This window comes from Danio aesculapii, chromosome 2, assembly GCF_903798145.1.
Source record: "Danio aesculapii chromosome 2, fDanAes4.1, whole genome shotgun sequence".
NCBI lineage: Eukaryota > Metazoa > Chordata > Actinopteri > Cypriniformes > Danionidae > Danio > Danio aesculapii.
This window is the reverse complement of record NC_079436.1, coordinates 37178874-37203877: the sequence shown is the minus strand read 5'-3', so window position 1 is coordinate 37203877 and position 25004 is coordinate 37178874. Positions and strand designations below refer to the sequence as shown.

General features: G+C 36.1%; 1 protein-coding gene across 1 annotated transcript in view; it reads right to left on the bottom strand.

Moving 5' to 3' along the window:
• phc3 (polyhomeotic homolog 3 (Drosophila)) overlaps positions 1-23976 on the bottom strand; it is a 25126-nt gene extending 1150 nt beyond the window's left edge. The window contains exons 1-15 of the mRNA XM_056478535.1: positions 23914-23976; positions 18590-18753; positions 18286-18450; positions 15478-15567; positions 13254-13409; positions 13060-13149; positions 8701-8932; positions 6472-7022; positions 5470-5635; positions 4180-4424; positions 3764-3902; positions 3158-3272; positions 2315-2453; positions 538-793; positions 1-5 (exon numbers count right to left, since the gene is read on the bottom strand). The exon at positions 1-5 is cut by the window's left edge and continues 1150 nt beyond it. Of these exons, the coding sequence (XP_056334510.1) occupies positions 1-5; positions 538-793; positions 2315-2453; positions 3158-3272; positions 3764-3902; positions 4180-4424; positions 5470-5635; positions 6472-7022; positions 8701-8932; positions 13060-13149; positions 13254-13409; positions 15478-15567; positions 18286-18450; positions 18590-18733 (2493 nt within the window). The 5' untranslated portion in view covers positions 18734-18753; positions 23914-23976. The remainder of the gene's footprint in view (positions 6-537; positions 794-2314; positions 2454-3157; positions 3273-3763; positions 3903-4179; positions 4425-5469; positions 5636-6471; positions 7023-8700; positions 8933-13059; positions 13150-13253; positions 13410-15477; positions 15568-18285; positions 18451-18589; positions 18754-23913) is intronic.
• Positions 23977-25004: the final 1028 nt, after the last annotated feature.

Here is a 25004-nt window from a genome sequence, read left to right as displayed (position 1 = left end):
ACAACCTGAGGACAAACAGAGAAACGCAGAGATAAGCAATATTTTACATATTATTAATACATTACAGGTTTTCATCTTTCTTCAAACTATCTTCAAACTATACAAACACTCGTGCTCAGGTATACCAATCTACTCATAAATACCACAACAATGGTGGAGCTGAGAGACGAAAAGTTCTATAAACATTTACTCTGCTACTTGACTCCCCATTTTGTTCATGTTGTTGTTGTTCTCCTGTCTGACTTTCATGCAATAAGAAACGAAATGGGAGCTAAGTAAACACACTCTAAAGAAGGCGGATATCCAGAACATATTCACCGATGGCATAAACGCAATGGACCAATAGTAGCTCAAAGGTGTTTTGGAGTCAAAATGCAATCACCCCAAACGTTTGCTTTGATGAACAGATTCGAACAGCTAAAACGAACTTTGTTTTGGCCATATTTCGTTAAAAATTACGTAATTAGTTTGTAGTATACTGGAGCCTTGAGTTTAAAGGGCTCTCCTCAGCACTATCTAGGGTACTGCGCTTGAGACCTGGTAAAGAGCTGATGAAGGAGCACACTTGCTCCACACTCCACTGTGAAGGACTGGAGTCCAGAAGAAGCTCAGAGCCACTGCTGCTCTCCACTCGGCTCTGCTCTCGTTCTCTGTCCTGCTCCTTCTCTCTTTCAGCTTGTAAACGCAGTCTTGTTGTCATCGGACCTGGTGGATCTTCCTCCTCCTCTCTCTCCATCCACACTGAATTGGACACCATCTGGTTGTCACTGGTTTGATGGGAGCCTTGGAGCTGCTGAAATAATGCATCACAGTAAGTCACGAGATTTTATTAATTATGAGATTTCATTGGTTTGTAGAGCTCGGTTAAAAAGATAGTTCACCCAAAAAGGAAAAGTCTGGCATCATTTACCCAACCACCTCTACCTGCTCCAAACCTGTTTGAGTTTCTTTTTTCTGTTTGACACAAAATAAGATATTCTGAGGAAAGTTGGAAGCAGTGGTGTAAAGTAACAAATTACAAATACTCAAAACTACTGTAATTGAGTAGTTTTTCTCAGGAACTGTAATTTACTAAGTAGTTTAGTTTTAAAGATGTGTACTTTTACTTTCCCTTGACTACATTTTTAGTGCAGTATTGGTAATTTTACTCCACTACGTTCCTTTAACCTGCAGTCACTGCTTTTTTTTTTCTTCAGTCCTGTAATTCCTGTCCAATCAATTCGCACATAGAAGGTAAATCGCATCATAATGAACTACCTCAAGACATGGGCCATTTGTAACTGCAGCAAACTGTTTGGAAGCATTAAAAGTTTCCAAGTAGATGTCCAAAATCTTTACACAGATTGACCCAGCGACTGTTTAGATGCATGTCACTGATGAGAAGATGACGGATGTTTACTGTATGAAGACAGAAATGGCCTTAAATACCCAGCAGACACAAGACATCAACATGATGTCAGATTGAACTAGTACCCCATTGTCGTGGGGACGTTGCATTTTGTTTGGAAATGAAAATCGGGTTGACGTCAGAACTCAATGTCAGGCCGATGTCACTGTCCAATGTCTAACCTAAAATCAACCAAATATCAATGTGTAAGAATACAGCTTGACGTGTGGGCGTTACCATTATGACGTCAATATGCAATATACGTTGGATATTGGTTGCTATACTTGACAAATAAATGTCAGTGTTTCACGTCAATATGACGATGGTCACCTTTTAACACAACCTAAAATTAATCAAACATCAACGTAATTTGACATCGTTATTGGACATCAAAATAACGTCTGTGACATGGTGGCGCAGCAGGTAATGCGGTTGCCTCACAGTAAGTAGGTCGCTGGTTCGAGCCTCGGCTGGGTCAGTTGGCCTTTCTGTGTGGAGTTTGCATGTTCTCCCCACGTTCACGTGGGTTTACTCCAGGTGCTCCAGTTTCCCCCACAAGTCCAAAGACATGCAATTGGTGAATTGAGTAAGCTTAAATTGTCTGTTGTGTATGTGTGAATTAGAGTGTATGGGTGTTCCCCAGTGATGGGTTGCAGCTGGAAGGGCATCCGTTGCGTAAAACATATGCTGGATAAGCTGGCGGTTCATTCCGCTGTGGCGACCCCAGATTAATGAAGGGACTAAGCCGAAAAGAAAATGAATGAATAACATTGTCCTTAGACGCTGACTAGACATTGAATTTTGGTCACCTGACATCACAACCTAAATCTAACCTAATATTAACGTCTTATGAGGTGGTGTGTTTGCTGGGCAATAACTAAATGTACTACAGATTGCATCTCTTTAAAGTGATTAGTTTTTACTGACCGGCCTGGGCAAGTGTTCTCTAGCACTGCCGTTTAAGCATCTGGATAGTCTTCCTCGCTTTCCCATGGGTCTGTGGGGCCAATAGGCGACCTTTTCTTCTCTCAAGCGGTTTAGGCGCTTTTTACATCTCAGGTTGAATCTGTGAGAGAGGAATAGGGCTGTGTTTGCAACAGTATAGTTTTATGAAATTGCTGAATTAACATAATTATATTAAAACAAACAATAAGTCTACACGAAATTTGATTAACAAAAAGGGAATATCCCTAAGGTGTTTAGGAGTTTAAATCTTTGTATCTATTTCATATGAGCTTGTAAAAAGTCTGGACTCAGTAATAATTATTTCAGATTAATTATGTTTATCTAAAGTTTCTATTAATCAAATAACATATCAGGGGATTGTTTTTTTTTAGACAAATACCTTGCTGGTTTTTTTTGCCTTTATTGTGACAGTACAGTAGTTAGACAGGAGGTGAAGTTGGAGGGGGGACTGGACAGTTACATGTCTATGTACTGCCCATAAGGTTATCAGCGCAGATGTATAAAAAAATATATATATTTTTAAACATAATTATATCATTTATTTTTATTAAACATAATTATGTTAATTGAGCAGCAAATTATCATTTTATAATGATCACAGAAAACTAGAGAAATGGCTAACAATCAGCTTTTCAGTCACAGAATACATTTTCTTTTAAAACATTCAGAAATCGGCTGTTTTACGTTGTAAAACTGTTTCACGGTATTACTGTTTTTTATTTTTTATATATATATCAGTGCACCTTCTGTGACAATAATAGACTTCAAAAACATATTTAAAAACACTTAACCACAGCTCTTTACCTTCTGGCGCATGTCATGGAGCAGAAGCGTTTGGATCTGAGGAAAGCCTGAGCCAAGCCTCTTTTCCCACAGAACTCACATTCCAGGACATCAGACAGCTTTTCAACTGTCTGTTCTGAAAGCAAAAGAGGTCCGGATAGAAAGATATTTACTAAATAAATTAGCTGTACGTAATTTTTTTTGTCTGTATACTTTTTTATGATGACCAAAAAATATGCAATTGAAACAAATTTTTGGGTATGCTCTGCGTATGCACTAGACACTTTCTTATCAACATGTTTCTGAAAACATTGTGCAATTCCCAGTGTACTTCACGCAGGTGAGTGGGCTTGATAAGCCACCTGTAGGTGACGCATGATCTTTTCCTCTCCGTATGCACCAGACACCTTTGTATAAGCACCCTGAAAATTCTGTGTGTGCTCCACACTCAGTAAAATAGATTTCTCCTCTCCGTATGCTTGAATAAATAAATAAATAAATAACCTAGACTTGCCATAGCATGTATAAACTGCAACTCTCTTATGATTTGAAACACGTTTACCTCACTTGTAAGCTGCTTTGGATAAAAGTGTCTGCTACGTGAGTAAATGTAAACGTTAAGCCTACCATCTTCTGCTGGTGGGTCATCAATGTCGGAGTCACTGGAGTTGTCTGGATGGTCCGCATCTATCAGGGCGGATTCTCCGTCTTCTCTGTGTTCTGGCAGTGTGGCCTGCAGGTTCATCTCTGAGGAAGCACGTCTCACCTATGAAAAACACCAGTACATCAATAATGGGCTCACCAGACAAGCTTTTTGTGTTTCGACTTCTGAAAGAGTGAAGCACTTTACAACCGGTCCCAAAGGTGATTTTAATAACTGGTTGATCAGCATGTTTGGCCACAGACCCTCACCGTCCATCCTAATCTCTTCTGTCAGAGATTGAGATCTTTGAGCTCATGGCTCAAATCTATTAGAGAACCACGGGCGTCATTAGGGCTTCATGGCAGCTGTGAATTGCTACATGGTCAACCAATGGACATACCGGGAACGGCTCCAGGCCCTCTCGGATGACGAAGCCCTCAATGAGGTGTGTGAGGATGTGAGGTCTACTGATGGCCTGTGAGGGCTGACCCTCAGGGCTCTCTGGAAGGCTGGCCGAGGGGAGCCTGCTGGAGCTTCTTACCGCAGAGGAGAGGAGGGGTGGGGGAGAGCTGGTGGCATGTGTGGGCTCCTCCGGTGACCGGATCGCTGATCTGCTCGATGATACACATGGCTGCTCCTGATCAGCTGTAGACAGAGGAAGTTCAGGTTAGACCAGTTGTTCCCAATTGTTTTTCCAGGAGACCCCTTTATGTTATCCTACACCACAAAACCAGCCATGAGTGTCAATTTTATGAAATTGAGATGCATCACATGAAAGCGAAATAAATAATCTTTCCATTGATGTACAGTATGTTGAGATTGGACCAGCCAATATTTGGCGAAGACACAACTATTTGAAAATCTGGAATCTAAAGGTTCAAAACATTTCTTTTGAAATATGTCACTGCCAAAAGCTTAGTGGTTAAGTGCATCAACATATAGCACTGAGGTGCCCCATACATTCCTGCGTACTCTCTACTGTCCTATACAGTAATGCTAAAAATAATTATACAAAGAAAAATACTAAGACCACTGCCTTTAGGTTTGTCTAAATGAAGCGCTTGGCAATCCAAATTACTAATCAGAAATGAATCAAAGTTTTGATATTTACAGTAGGAAATTTACTAAATATATACATGCAACATGAGCATTAATTAATATTTTAATCATATTTGGCATAAAAAAATCTATAATTTTGACCTATACAATGTATTTTTTTTAATTTTGCCACAGTTATTTATGTGCAACATGCATGTTTTGTGGTCTAGGGTCACAATTTGGCATTCAAAATCAACCCCTCACCCCAGAAAGAATCTGAGAAGAGAAAAAATGACCAAACATCAATTACAAAATTATATTTAAAAAATGATAAAACATTCTTTTATCTTCAAATGATCATTTGTTTACATTTTCATAATGCAGAATGTATTTATTTTCATTTAATGTTTGCAATAATCTCTGACAATAGGTGGTGTCTGGAGCTGGCAGAAATAGAGCTTTCTTAATATCCTTCAGGTTGGGACCACAAGGTTAGCGTACTGAAAAAGATAATTAAGGGTCTGATACATTTGTGAACTGAACTGAAAGGCAATCTGGTGTGATTAAACCAGGTGAACTTTTGGAAAAGCATGTAGCATATACTGTGGCCTTTATGAGCATTTTGTCAGGCTTCAATGTATGTTCAGAGTACCTGTCAAGTTTTCTGGTTGATCGGTTACATCATCAGAGCTTCTCTGTGGTTCGTCTGGTTGGGAGAGTGTTGGAGAAGAGGACGTTCTGCTATTCTGAGGAGGACTCACATGTTCTGCATCTGTCACCAGAGTCAGGTTTTCACTCTCCAACAATGGCGTCACCTGCTTAATGTCACAATAACTATGAGGATAGAAGTACTATACTATATTCACATGAATAGTTCAACCAAAATATTGTCATTATTTACTTATCCTCTAGTTCTAGAGTTTTTTTGATCAACTATTTTAATGGAATGTAATAATATTACATAATAATGTTGTTTCTAAAGAATAAGTTGCTCTTTTCCATTCAATAAAAACACAGTAACACAATTACTTTGATTAAAAATAAAAATGCTTTCTATACTTGTCAATTGTATAATTGTTATATCACAGCTAAATTTCAGAATCATTATAATCTTCATTGTAGCATGATCCTTCAGAACTATTCAATTACACTGATTTGGTGCTCAGTATACATTTTTTAATACTTTTATCAATTTTGAAGTCTTCGTGTTTTCTGGAAACAATGACAACGTTTTAAACCTTAATTAACTTTTAGATTAATTTGTTCCACGTTTGTTTTATTTGTTTGCATTAAAAATTCAATCTTGCAGACTCCATATATTTGAAAAGCAAAAAACTACAATAAATATCGTAAATGTCTAATAAATACTACGAGTATATTACTGTATAATATACTACTATATATTACGAGTCTATAGACTATAATTTTAATACTCTATGCTTGGACATTTTTAAATCATTCATCATGTTTGAATGTTGTTCGATGGAAAGAGCAGCCTGAACACTCAGATTTATATCTCCTTTTGTATTTTACCATCAATAGAAAGTGTGGTTTTAAATGAAAAGTAGCTACAACACGGTGATAGAATTTTCATTTCTGACCGAATTATGCTAGATTCCAGTTAAGCTGCATTAATAATTCAACTAGGACTAACCATTGCTTCAGGTTGTGTTGTCGGCTGCACCTTTAGATCCACAGCCACAGTCTGTGGTGGTGGCAGACTCTGAAAGGGCAGCTCCTCTTCAGACAGCAGCATGTGGTCCGACTGCACCTCTACAGTCTGAACTGAGCGCAGAGCCAGTCTCTGTGGCTGGACCAGCCTGAGAGGAGGTGGGCATGACAAAGGGGTATACTGGGATACCGGCTCCAGCACCGGGCCCAGATGAAGAGGTGGAGGATCGGGCAGCACTGCTGGCGGAACTGTGGATTTAGTCTGATTGGCTGGTTGGTTTGTGGAGGAGGGCACTGAGAGGAGTTCAGTGTGCTGGGATTGGACGGTGGCTGTCGTGGGTGTGGTTCTGGTGTGCAGGGTAAAGGGTGTAGGAGAGCCATCCTGGGCTGTGACCCTCAGAGTGATGGGATGGACCTGTCTGTGAGTGCTGGAGCTCTGCTGGATGATCAGGTGCTGCGGTGCCACCCTCGGGCCGCATGGGCAGTGCAGCTGGTGTCTGATCAGTGGATGAGACTGGACGGGTGTGAATGTTGCTGCAGTAGAGACAGACAGGAACAAACAGAAGGTCAATTTGAACTGTTCAGAACTGTCTAAATAGAGAAACATCAGTGGATCTCAACATTTCTTTAATCACATGCTACACTGAAAAAAATGGTTCATTGCAAATTGTTGCAAACAAGCTGAATTTTAACAAACAAATTAAGTTGAACATTAATATCGCACTGCTACGAGTGTGATATTGCATTTATACAACAGTTCGACGGCATAAACGTGTATATAAAAAAGAAAATCAAACATGTAGAGTCTCAAAACACTTTTGTTAGAGGAACTACTTTCTTCCGCCATTCCTTCTCATCTACAGGTGACGTCAGAACAGCAAAAACAGTTGCTCATTCACCAACGTCACTTTAGAGCTAGTGTTTGAATGATTCTCTAGTCTAGCGTAATGTCTAAAGTGATGACAAAACAGGTGATATTGCTTATAAGGCTGAACGACATGAAATGCCATCAATCTACAGAGATTTCTCAGTATTTCTCTGTTGCATTTGAGAGATCTCAATATTACTATGGTAGAAATACAGCACTACAACATACAAAAGAGAGAGATCGACTTAGAAAGTCATTTACCAATTTAATAATGATTTGATCAGCTGGAAAATGAAATTACACAGTTTTTCTCTTAGGGCTTATTATGCGGCCTCTGTCTCCATCTTTTGGATTAACATCGTCTCTCAGAAATTATGAATATTTTAAAATAGGCACTATCCTACATTCTCGCCTAAAAAGTACATTATGTTGCCCAACAGCAGCAATATTGGTCAAACTGTAGAGTGTCCTCTGCTTGTTTATTTATTGGCATCGATGTTGAAGAATCTCTCGCATACATGGAACCTTTTCACAGTATGAATTATAAAATCGCAATCAAGGTGGTCGACTGTTAGTTTGTGTAATACATGCTTCAGTAAATCATGCATTTACTTTTAATTACATCTAGTTTACTAATAAAATGCATTTAAGTTTTGAGGGATATTTAGTGTATTCTGACCTACAGTGTTCTCTGATCAGCTATTTCAGATGTTACTGTAGGTTAAACTACAAACTATCCATCTTATTTGATTTTATTTTCAGGCTAAATATAGATGCAAACACCTATTTTACGAGAAAACTAAGTCTTGTGAACACGATGTCTATTGGTGCTCTAGATCTGCCGCTTTCAGACTTTTTTCTGATTGGCGCTATTATGCATTAACATTGGAATGAACCGTTTTAGGGGTGGTCGAATGTATATTTGTATTATCTATTATTTTAATTATTATTTAAAATACGGATCAGAGTGAAATATTTCCCAGTATTAAAGAACTAACCCCCCATACATGTTTTGACCTCCTTCAGGGGGATCAAGCGTTAATTAGGGGGGGTCAATCCCCCCAAAATGCTCCTGTAATTTACACCCTGTCTGTTCATTCAACAAAAGGGTTTTTTTTAACTGGATAAAGGCAACTACTCACTTAATTGTGGAATGTAAAATATTTCTTTGAAGACATCACTGCAAAAACACTTTTGGAAACTTTTAAGAGTGTGGCTTAAATAAGATTAAATATTTAACAATTGAAATGATCCTGGCATCTTCAAGAGCTGATATCTACTACATTACTTCATCCTGCATGGAAAAACAATGAAAATAGATAGAAAAATGATTTTGTGACTTACAAGGAGGAATGGCTGGTTGGGCTGATGGTGGCTGAGCCATGTTGCTCAACAGTGACACACTTCTAGATGTTTCTACCAGGTTCTGGGGCAGCTGTGTGGACTTGAGTGGGCAAATGGACATCTTGGGAGGGGGAGACACCAGAGTCTGACCCTGGAGAGGAGGCTTGATCTGGATGTTCTGTGGAGTGGTGAGAGCTCCAGGAAGATGTGTGCGGAGAGACAAACTTTGAACCTTGCAGAGGACAAAACATACGGTATGAACCTGGAGCATTTTTAATCTTTTTATTGATACTGTAGATAGAGGGGCGTTCTTTGTGTCCATGACTCAGTACTGATATAAAGAGAGCTGGAGTTCCATCAGTTTGTGTTAAAGCGCTGTGGGAAATGAGTGATTGAAAAGACAAATTTCAGGTAAAATATGCGAAAATTTTAAAAGATTTGGACTTGTGGGGAATAGAGTTAAAGGAAACGCATATGCCATATGCGACTAATCATCTGTTTATGTTGATGGTGCCTACTGTTGGTTACTAGTTACAAATTTTTTTGACAGCAAGAACGAAAATAGAAGTGTTGTCTGATTGACAAGCAGCACCAACATGTGTTCAAAAGAATCTAAGGCCCCGTTTACACTAATACGTTTTAGTTTTAAAAAGCATAAGTTTTGCTACGGTTACACCATCCATCCACACTACGCCGGAGTTTTCGAGCGCTGAAAACGGAGCGTTTTGGAACACTCTTTAAACAGGTTTAAACGTATTCGTGTAAACGGGGCCTAAGTCGCCAAATGGGACGAATTTATGCCACATTTTCAAAAGTAAGCATTTTCAACGCGTTTACGGGCATTACATATTTGATCATGTACATATTACTGTAACACATTTTATTCAAGAACATTTGAGCTGGTTTCAGTTCTTAGTTCATTCATTTTCATTTTATTCAAAATATCAAACAGTCAAATTGCATGTTAATTTGCTATGCGAAGAAAAGGAAATAATTTATTTTTGGCATGCTGATTTATGTGAAGTCATGAATATATAGTCAGTTCATAAGATCAGTTCAAAGTTTTATGAAGTTTTTAAAATAAAATCAATTGTTTACTGTATAAAAATACAACATTTTGAAATATTTCTATTAATTGGCCGAAAAATCCATATCGGTGCATCCCTACTTTTTTTGCGAACTTGGATTAGCTTCAGGACTGCATGGTGGCTCAGTGGTTAGCATTGTTGCCTCACAGCAAGAATGTCACTGCTTCGAGTCCTGACTGGACCAGTTGGCATTTCTATGTGGAGTTTATTTGTTCTCCCTGTTTTCGCGTGAGTTTCCTCTGGATGCTCCGATTTCCCCTACAGTTCAAAGACACGTGCTATAAGTGAATTGGGTAAACAAAATTGGCCTTAGGGGATGAGTGTGTGTAAATGTGAGAGTGTGTGGGTGTTTCCCAGTGCTAGGTTGTGGCTGGAAAGACATCCACTGTATGAAACATATGCTGAAATAGTTGGTGGTTCATTTCGCTGTGGCAACCCCTGATTAATAAGGGACTAAGCTGAAGGAAAATGAATGAGGATGAACAATTAGCTTCATCTTAGGATGGAAACCTGGCTAATAAGTTATTTATTTTTTTTTTTTTGGCTTTAGTTAACAAGATAAATACTAAAGAATTAAATAATCTTAGGATTAACACAAACAACAAAAAACTGTAATAATGTATAAAGATTTGTTTTATAATTATTTTCTCAGAGCTTTCACCTTTAATGGATAGGAAAGTGTAGAGTATTGACAGGAAAGCATGGGGAGCAAAGAGAAGGATCAGCACAGGACCACGAGGCGGGAATCGAACTCGGGTCGCAGTGAGCATCAGAGTGCACATGTCAACCACTACACCACTGGCGCCGACTAATGTATAAAGATTTACTATTTAATAGACCTGATATTATAATAAACTAATAATGAGCTTAGAGATTTACTGTGATGTAAATTTTGGCTGAAAACTAATAAGCCTTCATATTTGGAAGCTGATTCCCAATATATAGACTGATAAATCTAATAAGTAAAATGTATTACATTATTTATATTTAACATTTATTTTATTTGATAAGTAAAATTTTCTTCTAAAATGAGCATTTTTCTCAACTTTCTACGTTTATGTTCAATTATTTCACTTTAAAGGGAATAAAAAGAACCTATCCATTGCCATTACAGTGAAATTACTGAAACTACACACAAGAGCCTGATGAAAATGCTCATTTTAGAAGAATGTTTCACATGGAAATTCTGAACTCTTTAATTCTTGATATAATTGTTTTCTAATGGCCCGTTTTCACTGAGTGGTACAGTTCAGTTTGGTACGCTTTTAAGGCCGTTTCCACTGTCAAAAGGTACACAAAAGTAAAACGTACCGTACCACTTTTTGGGTACACCTAGCAAAACAAAATGGTACCAAAAGGTGGAGCAAGACGCGCAGCTGAACACTATTGGTTTACAGAGATACCTCACTTGCTCGTGCAACAAGTGAGAATGAAAACAAAGGAACTGCCATTTTTAAAAACACAGTTGAGACATTACACCATAATAATATATACATATAATAACAAGCCATGGTCGACCCAAGCTCAAACAAACCTTGTCGTCGTCTTGATGAACAGTCCCAAAGCCAAGAAGAACAGCAGAATCTACCTTGTGCCTTCTAGTTTGTTTACAAGGCCATGTAAAGAGAGAATGGTTTCGCTTTCTGACTTGCGTTTGCCGCACGTCTATATTTTTAAATAGCGAACTTCTTGAATTGATAATAATCTGCATGAGAATATTTAAGTGCTTCTGACATCCTTTCAGAAAGGGACAAACACGAGACTGACGCATGAAAAAACAAAGGAGAAGCCGGAAAAAACAAAGGAGCAAATGATACTTTCAGCAACCTAAAACATGAACAAACTGCCATGTTTAACTATTATCCATCGCCTTTTGGACTATTATGAACTCGGAATGATGGAATTACTCTCTAACAAGAGGCTACATGTGCTACTGAAGAAAAAAGATAAAGATGAGAGGTTTGCACTGACTGGGCTATATGTTGCATGTTGTTTTTGAACCCAAATAAGGACTAAATGTATGCTGTGTGTAATTTGTCTGTAACTGATGACATATTGGGGGACTGTAAGGGTCTGTGTGTGTTCATATACAGTTGAGATCAGAATTATTAGCTTTGAATTTGTTTTTCTTTTTTAAATATTTCCCAAATGATGTTTAACAGAGCAAGGAAATTTTCACAGTATGTCTGATAATATTTTTTTCCTTTGGAGAAAGTCTTATTTGTAATATTTTGGATTTTATTTATTTTTTAATCCATTTTAAGGTCAAAATTTTTAGCCCCTTTAATCTTTATATTTTTGATAGTCGACACAACAAACCACTGTTATACAGTAACTTGCCTATTTACCCTAACCTGTCTAGTTAACCTAATTAACCTAGTTAAGTCTTTAAATGTCACTTTAAGCTGTATAGAAGTGTCTTGAAAAATATCTAGTTAAATATTATTTACTGTCATCATGGCAAAGATGAAATAAATCAGTTATTAGAGATGAGTTATTAAAACTATTATGTTTAGAAATGTGTTGAAAAAAAATATTTCCGTTAAAAAGAAATTGGGATAAAAAATAAACAGGGGACTAATAATTCAAGGGGGCTAATAATTCTGACTTCAACTGTACATTGCATTTATTTATTTATTTTATATAATTGCAGACGTTACATTAGGCTATTTCGCACTGTCATTGATCTGCAGTTATAATCAAATCATTTTCATAGAAAGGTTAGTAATGAATATTTATACACAAGTATTTATGTGTATAAAGCATCTGTTTTGTGAGAAGTGCTCGACTGAAACTTTTTGTCGTACACCACGCCCACCAAAAGGGTACCATTGGTACCTTTTTAGCAGTGGAAACGCAAGCCTGATAAAGGTGACCTGGTCCGACCCGTACTGTACTGTACCACTCAGTGGAAACGGGCCATAAATACATTGGACAACTGATTTCATTCTAAAAACTGCAACAAATAAAAGAAAACATGGAAATTGCAAGGAAGCCTTTAGATTTTCTTATCTCAAAAGCATTAGCAAATTGTGCATAATCCATAATTTATTATCTTTTTTTCCCCCATATTTTATTTATACAATTCAATGTTTATGTAATTCATAATCAAATACGTAATATCATTATTTCCAATATACATCAGCAACCCTGTTAAATGCACAAAATACTATGCATAAATAAATGCAACAGAAACATCGTTTATTAGACTATCATTCAATCCCAAATATATCTCCATGTGTATTTATACAGTAGATACTCTTTTTCTTACCTGTGATGATGCTGATTGAGAAGAGATTGAGCTCACAACAGTCAGATCAGGCTGGACGGCAGCTACAGTGGCAGCAGGAGTAAGAATCAGCTACAGGTTAAGAGACAATGACACAACATCTAGTCAAGTCACTGGAGACTTGAGAACACCAAAGGACTCAAATAGCACAATGCTTTGCGTAAACAGTTGCTTGCCATCTGAGTGCGCAGGTACATCTGGGCCTGGCTGCCTGTGGGAGAGCTGTTTCCTAGAAGCATGGCCTGCTGGGAAATGGCCCCTCCTGTAGTACTGGAGCTAGTGACCTGAATGCGACCCATTTGCTGAGTTACAGGAGAGGTTGGGATGGTGATCTAGAGGAGGAAAGAGATTTTCCTTCATTCACAGACAAAATGCTTAAATGTTTGGTTTTCCTTTTATTTGTTTTTAGAATAAAACAGATTTGTTGGACAGTAAAACATGCTGGGATGTTGTAACCCAATGTTGGGTGACTTGGGTCAAATATGAACAAACCCAACCATTGAGTTTTAGACTCTGCATCTATGACAATGGCATCACATGTCAGTTCATAGTTCTTTTGCTTCTGGAGCATTTCAACTCATTTAAAGCCTGCTGTCCATGATACTGGACACTTTTCATCAATGTAGATTGTGTCAAAGCAGCTTCACATACATAGATTTTCTAGTAAATTGAAACTGTTAGCCCAGCTTTCAGAGTAGAAGTTCAGTTTACTTGAGTGTGGTTGAATTTTCACTGCTGAAAGTCCAAACACAGAAGAGCAAATCCATCGACTTGCAGCTCCACTAGTCCCAAATCAAGCAAGATAGTGGCGAGGAACAAACTTCACCAATTGACGAAAGTGAAGGGGGGAAAAAAAACTTGAGAAAAACCAGGCTCAGTTGGGCACGAACATTTCTCCTCTGGCTAACTTCATTTAATATCCACTAAACTAAGATTTGTTTTTAAATACCGTCTATAAAGTATAAATATATAAATTTAAATGTTACAATTTTCAGGTTTGTAATGTCTAGAAGACCAACAATGTGTATCTTTTCATTTTTAATTTCATGTTGGTAAAATGTTTTAGCAGAAATGTATTCTTAACTGATAAAAGCCAATTTAACCGAATGTTTTGAACTCATTTTGAACCCATTTATTAGTGTATGTTTATCATAGAGTGTAAGAAGCGTATGCCAAATTAAATTGTGGGTCTGTTTAGACTTGTTGTTTTTTTAATCTAATGGTCGATGCTAAATACATGGTATGAAATCTTTGAGCTTGTATCTTTGAGCAAGGCAGTCAAAAAGATATTAATCTGGATTGCTTTCAAGCTGTATAAGCTTGCGATTTAATGTGTTCAAAGAGTCAACTAGACTCTAAAAATTCTGAGTTGTTTTAATTCCATTAATCCAAAAAGTCCAAACAGTAAAGAGCAAATCCATCGATGCACAGGTCCACTAGTCCCAAACCAAGCAATACAGTAGCGACAGTGACGAGGAACAAACTTCACAAACTGACAGAAGTGAAGAAAAAAAACCTCATGAGAAACCAGGCTCAGATGGGCACGACCATTTCTCATCCAGCCAAACTTCTTTTAGTATCCACTAAACTCATTTGTTTTTTAATACAGTCTATAAAAACTTCAAATGTTACAATTTTAGGTTTGTAATTTCTAGAAGAAACTTCAAGTAAAGACCAACAATGTGTATCCCAAATTAAATTGTGGCCCTGTTAAGACTTTAGGTTTTTGTTGATCTAATGACCAATGCTAAATACACGGTATGAAATCTTTGAGCTTTTCCATTTTTGACTACAGTTTTTAGAGGTAGTAAAAAAGAAATTCATCTGGATTGCTTTCAAGATGTATAAGCTTGTGGTTTAATCTGTTCAAACAGCCACCTACACTCTAAAAAAAAGTTGTTTTAACCAAGTGATTGGGTCAAACATGGACAAACACAATGTTGGGTTTTTCAATTTCACTTTTTAACTGAATGGTTGGGTTTGTCCATATTTGACCCAGTGTTGGGTTAAAACAATCCTGCTTTTTTTTAGAATAATTATTTCACCTTTTGACATGTTGCTGAAGCACACAGGCAACACAGGATTTAAGCTTTTATTTCTGAAATTGTAACTTTCTTTTGAAAACAAAACTAACATAAAAAGCACATTCTTTAACCCTTCATGATTTTAACACAAACTAGTTTTGCTGCTTTAAGAGCAGAAATGAAAGCTTTTGCTCTCCTTATTCCATTGTTGCATTTCACATTTATATGCAAATTGCATGAGTCTATTATGTAATATTTGATTTAAAAAAACAAATTTAAAAAGGGGGCCATATACATAGACCTGTTCATGGACCCTCCCCACATATATATCTCATATAACATAAAAGTACATGCTAAAATAAATGAAAGCACTTACTGATGTTTGGGACACACTAGCCAACTGAGGCCCATTTCCATTGGATGATGGAGGGGACGAGGTGAACTGCCTGCCATTAGTCTGTGCAGCCTGAGAAGCAGTAGTAATGATTATTATATTATATTATATTATATTATATTATATTATATTATATTATATTATATTATATTATATTATATTATATTATATTATATTATATTATATTATATTATATCTAATCAGCCAATCACATGGGACCAGCTGAATTCATTTAGGCATGTAGTGGTTAAGGTGGTTAAAACAATCTAAAGAACAGTCTTGTCAGAATGGGGAACAAAACTCAGATGGGCATAAACAGCAAAAGCATGCCATTCATCCACCTAATTATTAAGGACAGCCTGTCAAATGTACCTACAGAATCAGTAGAGACCCAGCTGTTCTTTTAAACTTAATTGGAATTTAATCTTGAAAGATTGTTGAAAAATATAAATATGCAAATCTGATAGCCAATCACACTATTAGGCATTTCCTTCTCAGTCTACTAATCTACCACATCTATGTAACTTGTATACGGAGAGCAGAAGCAGCGTGCAGGCGTTTGCCTTTCACACCGTCTGCAGCGCATCAGCAGCTGCTGCACAGATCAATCTAGCTCTGTCTATTATATCTAGTTACCTATGTATCTTCAAATACACTTTTTTTTGTTTCCATAACCTGCAAGTCTTTATTTTATGAATTATATAGATCCTAAAGAACTGAATGCTTCTCACGCTCTGAGGAGTGTCATTATGTCTTTTCTGGTGAACAATCGCCTGTGAAATCATGTCATTTTGTTTTTAATTGTCAGGATAATGTAGGCCTATAGTTATAATAATATTTATATGATATAGTTATAATGATATTTATGCATGATCAAACTAGTGTGCAACTTACTAAGCAAAACTGATACTAAAATTGGTTTTGTAGTTCGGGCCCAAATAAATATTAGTTGCTGTTTTTAATCGCTTAAGTTAATTTGATTGAATATATAAAAATTAGTGGATATTATCGATGCATTTATTGGGTAAAATTGCTACCTTTTAATGTCATTCAATGTGTCTTTGGTCATTATCAATGCACTGTCACTTTAATTGAGCGTGAGAAGCACGGCAAAAATAGACCCAGCCCCGAAACTATCACAGCACTGCTGCTTTAGTGACGCTCACGCCTCGCGCTTATGAAAGCTCTAATCTGTTAACATGGACCCCGAAATAAACACGCGCTGCTCATGCTCTGCTCACACTTGTGGTGTGAAACAGGCTTAATAGACATCGAAGGCTTGGCTAAAACAAGTTTGAATTTGGGATGTCATTAAAAATCGAATAGATGCACTAAAAATAATAATGGGGGGGGGGGGGGGGGGGCTTCAATAGTGTTATGTTCAATCCACTTAAATTTGTTAAGAAAACTTAATCAATGTGGGTTGGGACAACATGAATGAATTGTGTGGAACCCAGCATTTTTACAGCGTGTCTAAGGCTAGCTCAACATTAGACAGGAATGAATGACTTGACATGAAGTTTGTCTAATCTGTCCATTTGATAGTCCAGTTCTGGACTATTCATAGATATCTATTAGATTTTCACTGACAACCCAAATTTGGGCCTGTTTTAGTCAAGACATCCATGTTTAGATGTCTATTTAACGCAAAATACCTTGGTGGGCTTCTATATTTTGGCGAATTGCAATTTTTGACATACAGAATAAAAAAAGGCCAGTTAATGATTCATTTAACAATAATAATAATAATAATAATAATAATAATAATAATAATACATTTTATTTGTATAGCACTTTTCCTACATGCATGCAACTCAAAGTGCTTCACAAACAACGAACAAGCATTAAAATAAACCACATAAAAATGTATAGACAAATAAAGCATAATAAACAACAAATATATACTCAGATAAAAGCATATATGTACACGCATATATGCATATATCCACACAATAACACACACAATAGTCCTCACATTTGCATCCACACACACCATACATGCATACACCTACACAATATACATGCATTATACACTTCACAAATGATTGTATTCATACGCAATTTTAAAAAGATGCGTCTTAACAAGCTTTTTAAAAACATGAATGCTGGGGGATTCTTTCACTTCATTTGGGAGACAATTTTTTTTCTTTCACTTCATTTGGGAGACAATTTTTTGGAGCATAGTGACTAAAAGAAGTGCCGCCAGGTCGCATTAGGTTTACAGAGTGAAATTCGAAAAGTCCAGCGCTGGAAGAGCGTAGCAAACGGTTTGGATTATATTTTGATAAGCAGTCGGAAATGTAAGAAGGTGTCATGTTGTGTAGTGCCTTATAAACTAATAAAAGAATCTTAAAATCTATCCTTTGGTGCACTGGTAACCAGTGTAATTCTATTAATGCTGGTGTGATATGTTCTCGTTTCTTCAATTTCATTAAAACTCTGGCTGCTGCATTTTGTATCAGTTGCAACTTCCTTATAGAACCCTTAGGTAAACCAGTATAAATAGCTGAGAGAAAACAAAAGCATGAATTAATTTCTTAGCATCATCAAAAGATAAGAAAGAACGAATTCTGGCAATATTTCTCCGATGATAAAAACATGTTTTTGTAACTTGATAAATATGAGATTTAAAATTAAGATCACAATCGAAAATAACACCCAGGTTCTTTCATTCTTTTTTGGATTTAAGGGATTTCTGAAGGATAAAGATAGTTCAGTTTGCTACTAGAAAGGAGGCCAGTGAGTGTATGCTATATTATGTTGCACATACTGTCATGTATATCCCCATACCGTATCTGTAGTGGTCAGGATCTGCGTAGAGGTGAGGTTTTGTTGATGCTGCTGCTGTTGTAGCGCTGCTGTCTGCAGCAGGATGTGTTGTTGTTGAGCTGCATACATCTGTTGCAGGTACTGAGCTGTCATGCTTTGTGGTCTGTGCAATGTCTGCTGGATTACCTAACAAAACATCACATCGTAAGTCTCATAAGTACTAGAGGAAATCGACTGTTTCTCAACCACAACAAAGAGATGGCAGCAACGTTCAGACAGTATCAAATAGCTTTTTTTCTGTTTATTCTTAATGTCAAATTAAGACCTGGACTGCCTGTCTGTCTGACGAGACGTTTCCCAGAGGAATGGAGGTGCCTGTGGGGGTGCTGGAAGTGGTGGTGGTGGAGGCTGTTGTCACACCGCTGTCTCCCTCCAGCTCCTCCTGACTCGGTTTATCTGCATCACCCATTAGAGTGGTGTTTTAGCCAACTGAGAAAAGACAATGAAGAAAAGAAATCTTAGGGGAAATTATTTTTTTAATGCTCTATTGAGTGATTAAATGATTCACTTTTATTCTTCGTGAACTGAATGGTTACTGACTGATTAACAATGATTTGATTACATATTATAATTACATTTTCATTACATGTACACTACATAATACTACTACTAATATTAATATTAATAATAATAATAATGGTAACACTACAATCAGGTGGTATCAGTTAATGTTGGTTCATGTTTTTACCAGTGATGGACAAAAATACATTGAAATGTATTTTAAAATAGAATACAAAATACCTCAATTTTATGTGTATCAAAATAAACTACAAATTACAGCAGCCACAAAAATATCAAAATAAAATACTGTATTTTGTAATTTGAAAATACTACAAAATACTTTCATAAGGGAGCATGATATTTCTTCACAAACCTTCTATCAACAGGCCTATTTGATCAATCCTCTTACCATTAAACTGACTTAGTAAAGTAAACAATGATTGACAGCAACAGCATTTCTCTGAGCAAGTTTAAGTCCGCTTCTCTGCCAACTCATTCACCTCTACTGTACATGAATAGGTGTTCATAAACGTTTGTTTCTCTTTGACTTTAGTATAAATTTTGTACAAATTTCTTACATGAAGGTCTGTCTTGAAGATGATAAAAACTCACTGTAAAAACCATCTAATGCAGATAATGAGTTGGAACAGTACTATATCTCTTCATTGTCTTGTTATCTATTGCGTGGCCAGTGAAATTTCCACCATCTCTTAACACTCTTATATTTTAAAAGGGTGATATATGAACAGGTTATTTTAATTTTCATTCATTTTTTTGGCTTAGTCCCTTATTTATGAGAGGTCAACGGCAGAATGAACTATTCCAGCATATGTTCTTACACAACGGATGCCCTTCCAGCCACAAGTACTGGGAAACACCCATACACACTCATTCACACACACACACACACGCACACACTCATACACTATGGTCAACTTAGTTTATTCAATTCACCTATAGCGCATGTCTTTGGACTGTGGGGGAAACCGGAGCACCAGGAGGAAATCCACGCCAACACGGGGTGAACACGCAAACTCCACACAGAAATGCCAACTGACCCAGCTGGGACTTAAATCAGCGACCATCTTGCTGTGAGGTGACAGTGCTAACCACTGAGCCACCATACCGCCCTCATTTAATTTTTTTGTTCACATATTTTTTTTTTTATTAAATCAATTTTTTTTTTGCAAATAAAATCTTTCATACTTCTGAAAACTACTAACATCTCCAGTTTTAGTCATTTCCATAAATCATGTTTTTTTGCAATTTAACTCTTCAATGCACAACATAAAACACGTTATCTCTAAAAAATTGAGTAATCAGTTTTTGTAAATAAACTCTTCATATACATCCTGCTGCTGTGTTTTTGACCAGTCTATATAGACTGGAGAATTATTAAATATTTGTGTCTCGTATACTGCATTGTGCGACTTTAACATCTTTCCTCTTTATTAGCTGTAAAGAGCACCTGCAGATCAGCTACTGGCATTTGAAACAGCCTATAAAGTATTGTAGGTATCGCCACTGTAGGACTTATTTGCATGTTGTTTGTCTTATTTTCTTGGCATCTACATCAGCAATCCATCCAAAACTACTATTATTTGTGCAGTTTACTCATTCTGCCAAGATGTTTTCAGCTCTTCTTAAACTGGAGAAGTCTCAGTTTACTTCCTTTGTGAACACCAGTACACTATCTTTAGATGTTTTATTATTCTAAATTTCCTCTTCATTTCCATCTGTAGCCTTGAGGCTGACACTGAGGATGTTCTGAAACTACTCATCCTGTTCTTAAGGACTGATATTTTATTCTATCTCATTTCTGAAGCAAAGATGCTGATGCAAAATTGTCCACTACACTGCCATTACATATTAGCATTGACCACCTGCTTAATTTTCTGTTTTGATCTCAGGCCTAGGCAAATAACTGAGAAAGCACCAATTTGAGGCTGTGTTTTTATGATGTCATCATGTAGACTTCATACAAATCTTTTAGAGTATTTTTAAAATACAAAATACAAGACACTAAAGTATTTTAATACAAAATATTTAGCCATTTTCATAAACCCCATAAAATACTAATTACAAAATACTATTTTGTATTTAAAATACATGTATCATAAATACTGCCTATGCCTGGCGTTTATTAACATGAACAAATAATGAGCAATACATTTATTACAGAATTCACGGTGCGTTAAACAATGTTAACAAGCATGAATCCGGATGTTAATAATGCATTAGTAAATGCTGAACTATGATTAAGTGATAAATGCTGTACAACTATTGTTCATAATTAGTTCATGTTGGTAAATACATTAACTAATGAAACCTGATTGTAAATTGACCATTATAATAATGTAAGAGGTAACACTTTACTTGAAAGGGGCATTCATACGACTGTTATGAGACCTTTATAATCATGACATAGCACGTGATGAATATGAAAGAGATTTTAAGCATGCTTATGACATTAATTGTCAAAAGGTCAGTTCTCATTTTTTATGCAAAGCAGGAATTGTTTGAGATGTCTTTACGACAACTTGACATAAACAATGACAGATTTATGACAAGTTTTATTGTCTTGATAATGTTAAGTTTTCATGGCAAAGACGTGTTGTGATACATTTGTTTATGTCAAGTTTTCATTACAAAGACATCTTTTCATTTAAAATGACATGACTGTATTCATTCATCCATTTTCTTTCCGGCTTAGTCCCGTTATTAATCTGGGGTTGCCACAGTGGAATGAACCGCCAACTTATCCAGCGTATGTTTCACACAGCGTATGCCGTTCCAGCTGCAACCCTTCACTGGGAAAACATATTTTTTAACCAGAATTATGTTTAAATGTCAAATTAATTAGGCATTATTACATTTAATTTAAGTTTATTTTAAGTTTTCAAAATTTCAAAAGCATAAAATGTTATTAAAAAAAAAACTATTAAACAATTGATAAAAATGTACAATCTAACTATATCTTCAGTTCATTTTCATTTCATAATTTAAAAACTTTTTCTTTCATTCATTCATTCATTTTCTTGTCAGCTTAGTCCCTTTATTAATCCGGGGTTGCAACAGCGGAATGAACCGCCAACTCAGCCGCAACCCATCTCTGGGAAACATCCACACACACTCATTCACACTTATACACTACGGACAATTTAGCCTACCCAATTCCCCTGTACCGCATGTCTTTGGATATGTGGGGGAAACTGGAGCACATGGAGAAAACCCACACGAATGCAGGGAGAACATGCAAACTCCACACAGAAATGCCAACTGACCCAGCCGAGGCTCGAACCAGCGACCTCGATTTCAATTTGGATTTAACAGAATGTACATACTGTATGGCTCTTTTATTCTATTTAAAATAAGAAAGGCATATTTATTTCTTCTGGAGAGTTTTTATATTACAAAGATTTAAATTCTGTTCTCATTCGGATTAGGCTACATATCTGTATAAACTTCATATCTAAACAGTAGCCATATAGTTCATATTATCACAATTTGTCAAAAGGTTGGGAATATAATTAATTACTTTACTGGCTCGTAGCCAGGGGGTATTCGGGTGGTTCGAAGCACCCACTCCCCAAGGACAAAGGTCCAAAATTTGCCCCAAACATGAGCTCATTTGTCCTATTTTGATTGCTAAGTCATCATAAATTGTGAAAATACCTCATCAAAGACCAAGCGGAATCTGACGTAAGGGAAGTCATCTTTGGCTACTGTATTGTTGTTAAATTTTTAAAAAAATTTACAAGAAACTTTTATTTTAAATCTTGGACCTTATTCTTGAAAGAAAAAATTACCAAATTTGAATACAAATTAGGCTATTGTTGTTATCCATCAATTTTTAAATGTACTTTTCACGAGAGGCTATAAAAATTGTCAAGCTCTACATAATTATTCACATGTTTTGATTGTTCAATATTCAATTGGCCAAATTCTGACTGAGGAAAGTTGAATGAGCTGCTCAATTTGTTATTTGCCTAATAAATAACAACAGGTTACAGTTTTTAATTTAAAACTTTATTTCATAAAGGTATTATTTATGAAATAAAAAACTCTTTCATTTTTAATAATGATATATGATGTTATAGATTTGTATTTTAAAAATAAGTACTTTTTTCTGCATATTTCTTTATTCTAAATCTTCAGGAAATATGTTCTAGTAGGCTACATTAAAAAGTGTGGTTATAATGATCATCCGACTAGCTAATCCTCCATAAAATAGTGCCTAAAATGTCACTAAATGCAGTATTTAAACTTTATAATAAAATAGAAAATGAAGCGAATAACTGCAAAAAGGTCCACTTTTTAAGAAAAAAAAGGCCTAAGGACCTGCTTTAAATAAAATAATGAAAGCAGCTGCGTGATCTCCGTTTTTCCAGTGAGGTTATTTCTGTTAAATGACTAAGGCTAGTTTTCATTTCTAAATTTTATTCTTTTGTATTCACACAAGCTACGAAATTGGAAATAGTTAATTCGGCTACATAAGCGATTCTAAACATCCCTTTCTCTTTTTGTAGCCTGCAACCATAATTGTTCGCAAAATAAATAAATAAATAAATAAATAAATAAACAAACACGTATTTTAACAGTTATGCCAAATTAAATTACCAAGTAGCCTATGACAAACCAATTAAACTTGGAATAATACACAATTTATTTAAAGGCAAATGTAGCCTATATATATATATATATATATATATATATATATATATATATATATATATATATATATATATATATATGTGTGTTAGTGTGTGTGTGTGTGTGTGTGTGTGTGTGTGTGTGTGTGTGTGTGTGTGTGTGTGTGTGTGTGTGTGTGTGTGTGTGTGTTTTATGCTATTGTTATAGAATAGTAGCCAGAACAGAAATGAGAAAGATATCTAATAATAAGAATAATTTAGGGGGTATTTTGTATTAAAAATCAATATAATTGTGTTTCCTTTCCATAACGACACAGGCAAAAAAAATGGTTAATTAACGTGTTATTATGAAATTTATAAAAACATCTCTAAACTTTAGAGAATCATTTTTATCGAAATTAAATCAGAAACACTTAATAAAACAACGAAAACTTACGAAATGCGCTGTGGAATATTTGGTCAGGCCGATGGTTCATGCTGCCTCAGTCAGTCATCATCTAGTGGTTCATCTCAAAGTGCTTCTAATAACCCAGTGACAGAGAAACGCCCACCTTTGACAGCTTCTCGCGGGACACTGATTTATCCTAAAACCCGATTTGACGGGAATCTTGTTCAACATATGTTTTTATTATTATTAAGTGTGTACGTCTCCAGCTTTGGCCGATGATGCGATCATGACGCGTGTGTGTACTGCATGCAGTGTTAAAGGCACATCAGCGGGGGTGTGTGCGCACCTGCCTGGTCATATGAGAGCTGCGCGCTGCTGCTGCTGTCTGTGTGATTCAGTCATGCTGTACTGCGACATGGAAAAGATGGAGATAAAAACACAACTCTACACACACTCAGACATTTCTGAGCCAGCAGCACCACTTGCTGTGTAGGAGGACTTCGTGCAGCGCTTCATAACCAAAAGTGTATATAACAGTATAAATGGCCTTATGAAAATGTTTTTTTTATTAGCTAATCTTTATTTTGAATATGTGACCCTCGCAACCGGGGGGATACATATATAACTATTACATACAGGTCATTAAGAATGTAAACTTTTGGATTTCATACAATTTTTTGAATATTACAAAATTGCATGCTTCATGGAGATATTTTCTGAATTTACTACTGTAATTAAATGAAAACACACTTTTTATTAGTCATCTGGATTGCACTTCTTTTAGTCAACTTCTATTCCTCAGTAGGCCTTTATTTTCTTTTTGAGCCCTCAAATATTAGATTTTCAAATCGTATCTTTGCGAAATATTGTTTAATCACAACAAAGTCTATATGGAAAAGTTTATTTATTCAGCATTCATGTGATGCATAAATCTCAATCAGTGGTGTAAAATAACAAATTACAAATACTCAAATTACTGTAATCGAGTAGCTTTTCTCTGTACTTTTAAAGATGTGCACTTTTACTTTGAATTGAATACATTTTTACTGCAGTATTGGTACTTTTACTCTACTACTTTCCTTCAACCTGCAGTCTCTACTTTATTATTTCCTGTCTGTGGGGATTAGAAAAATCAGTTC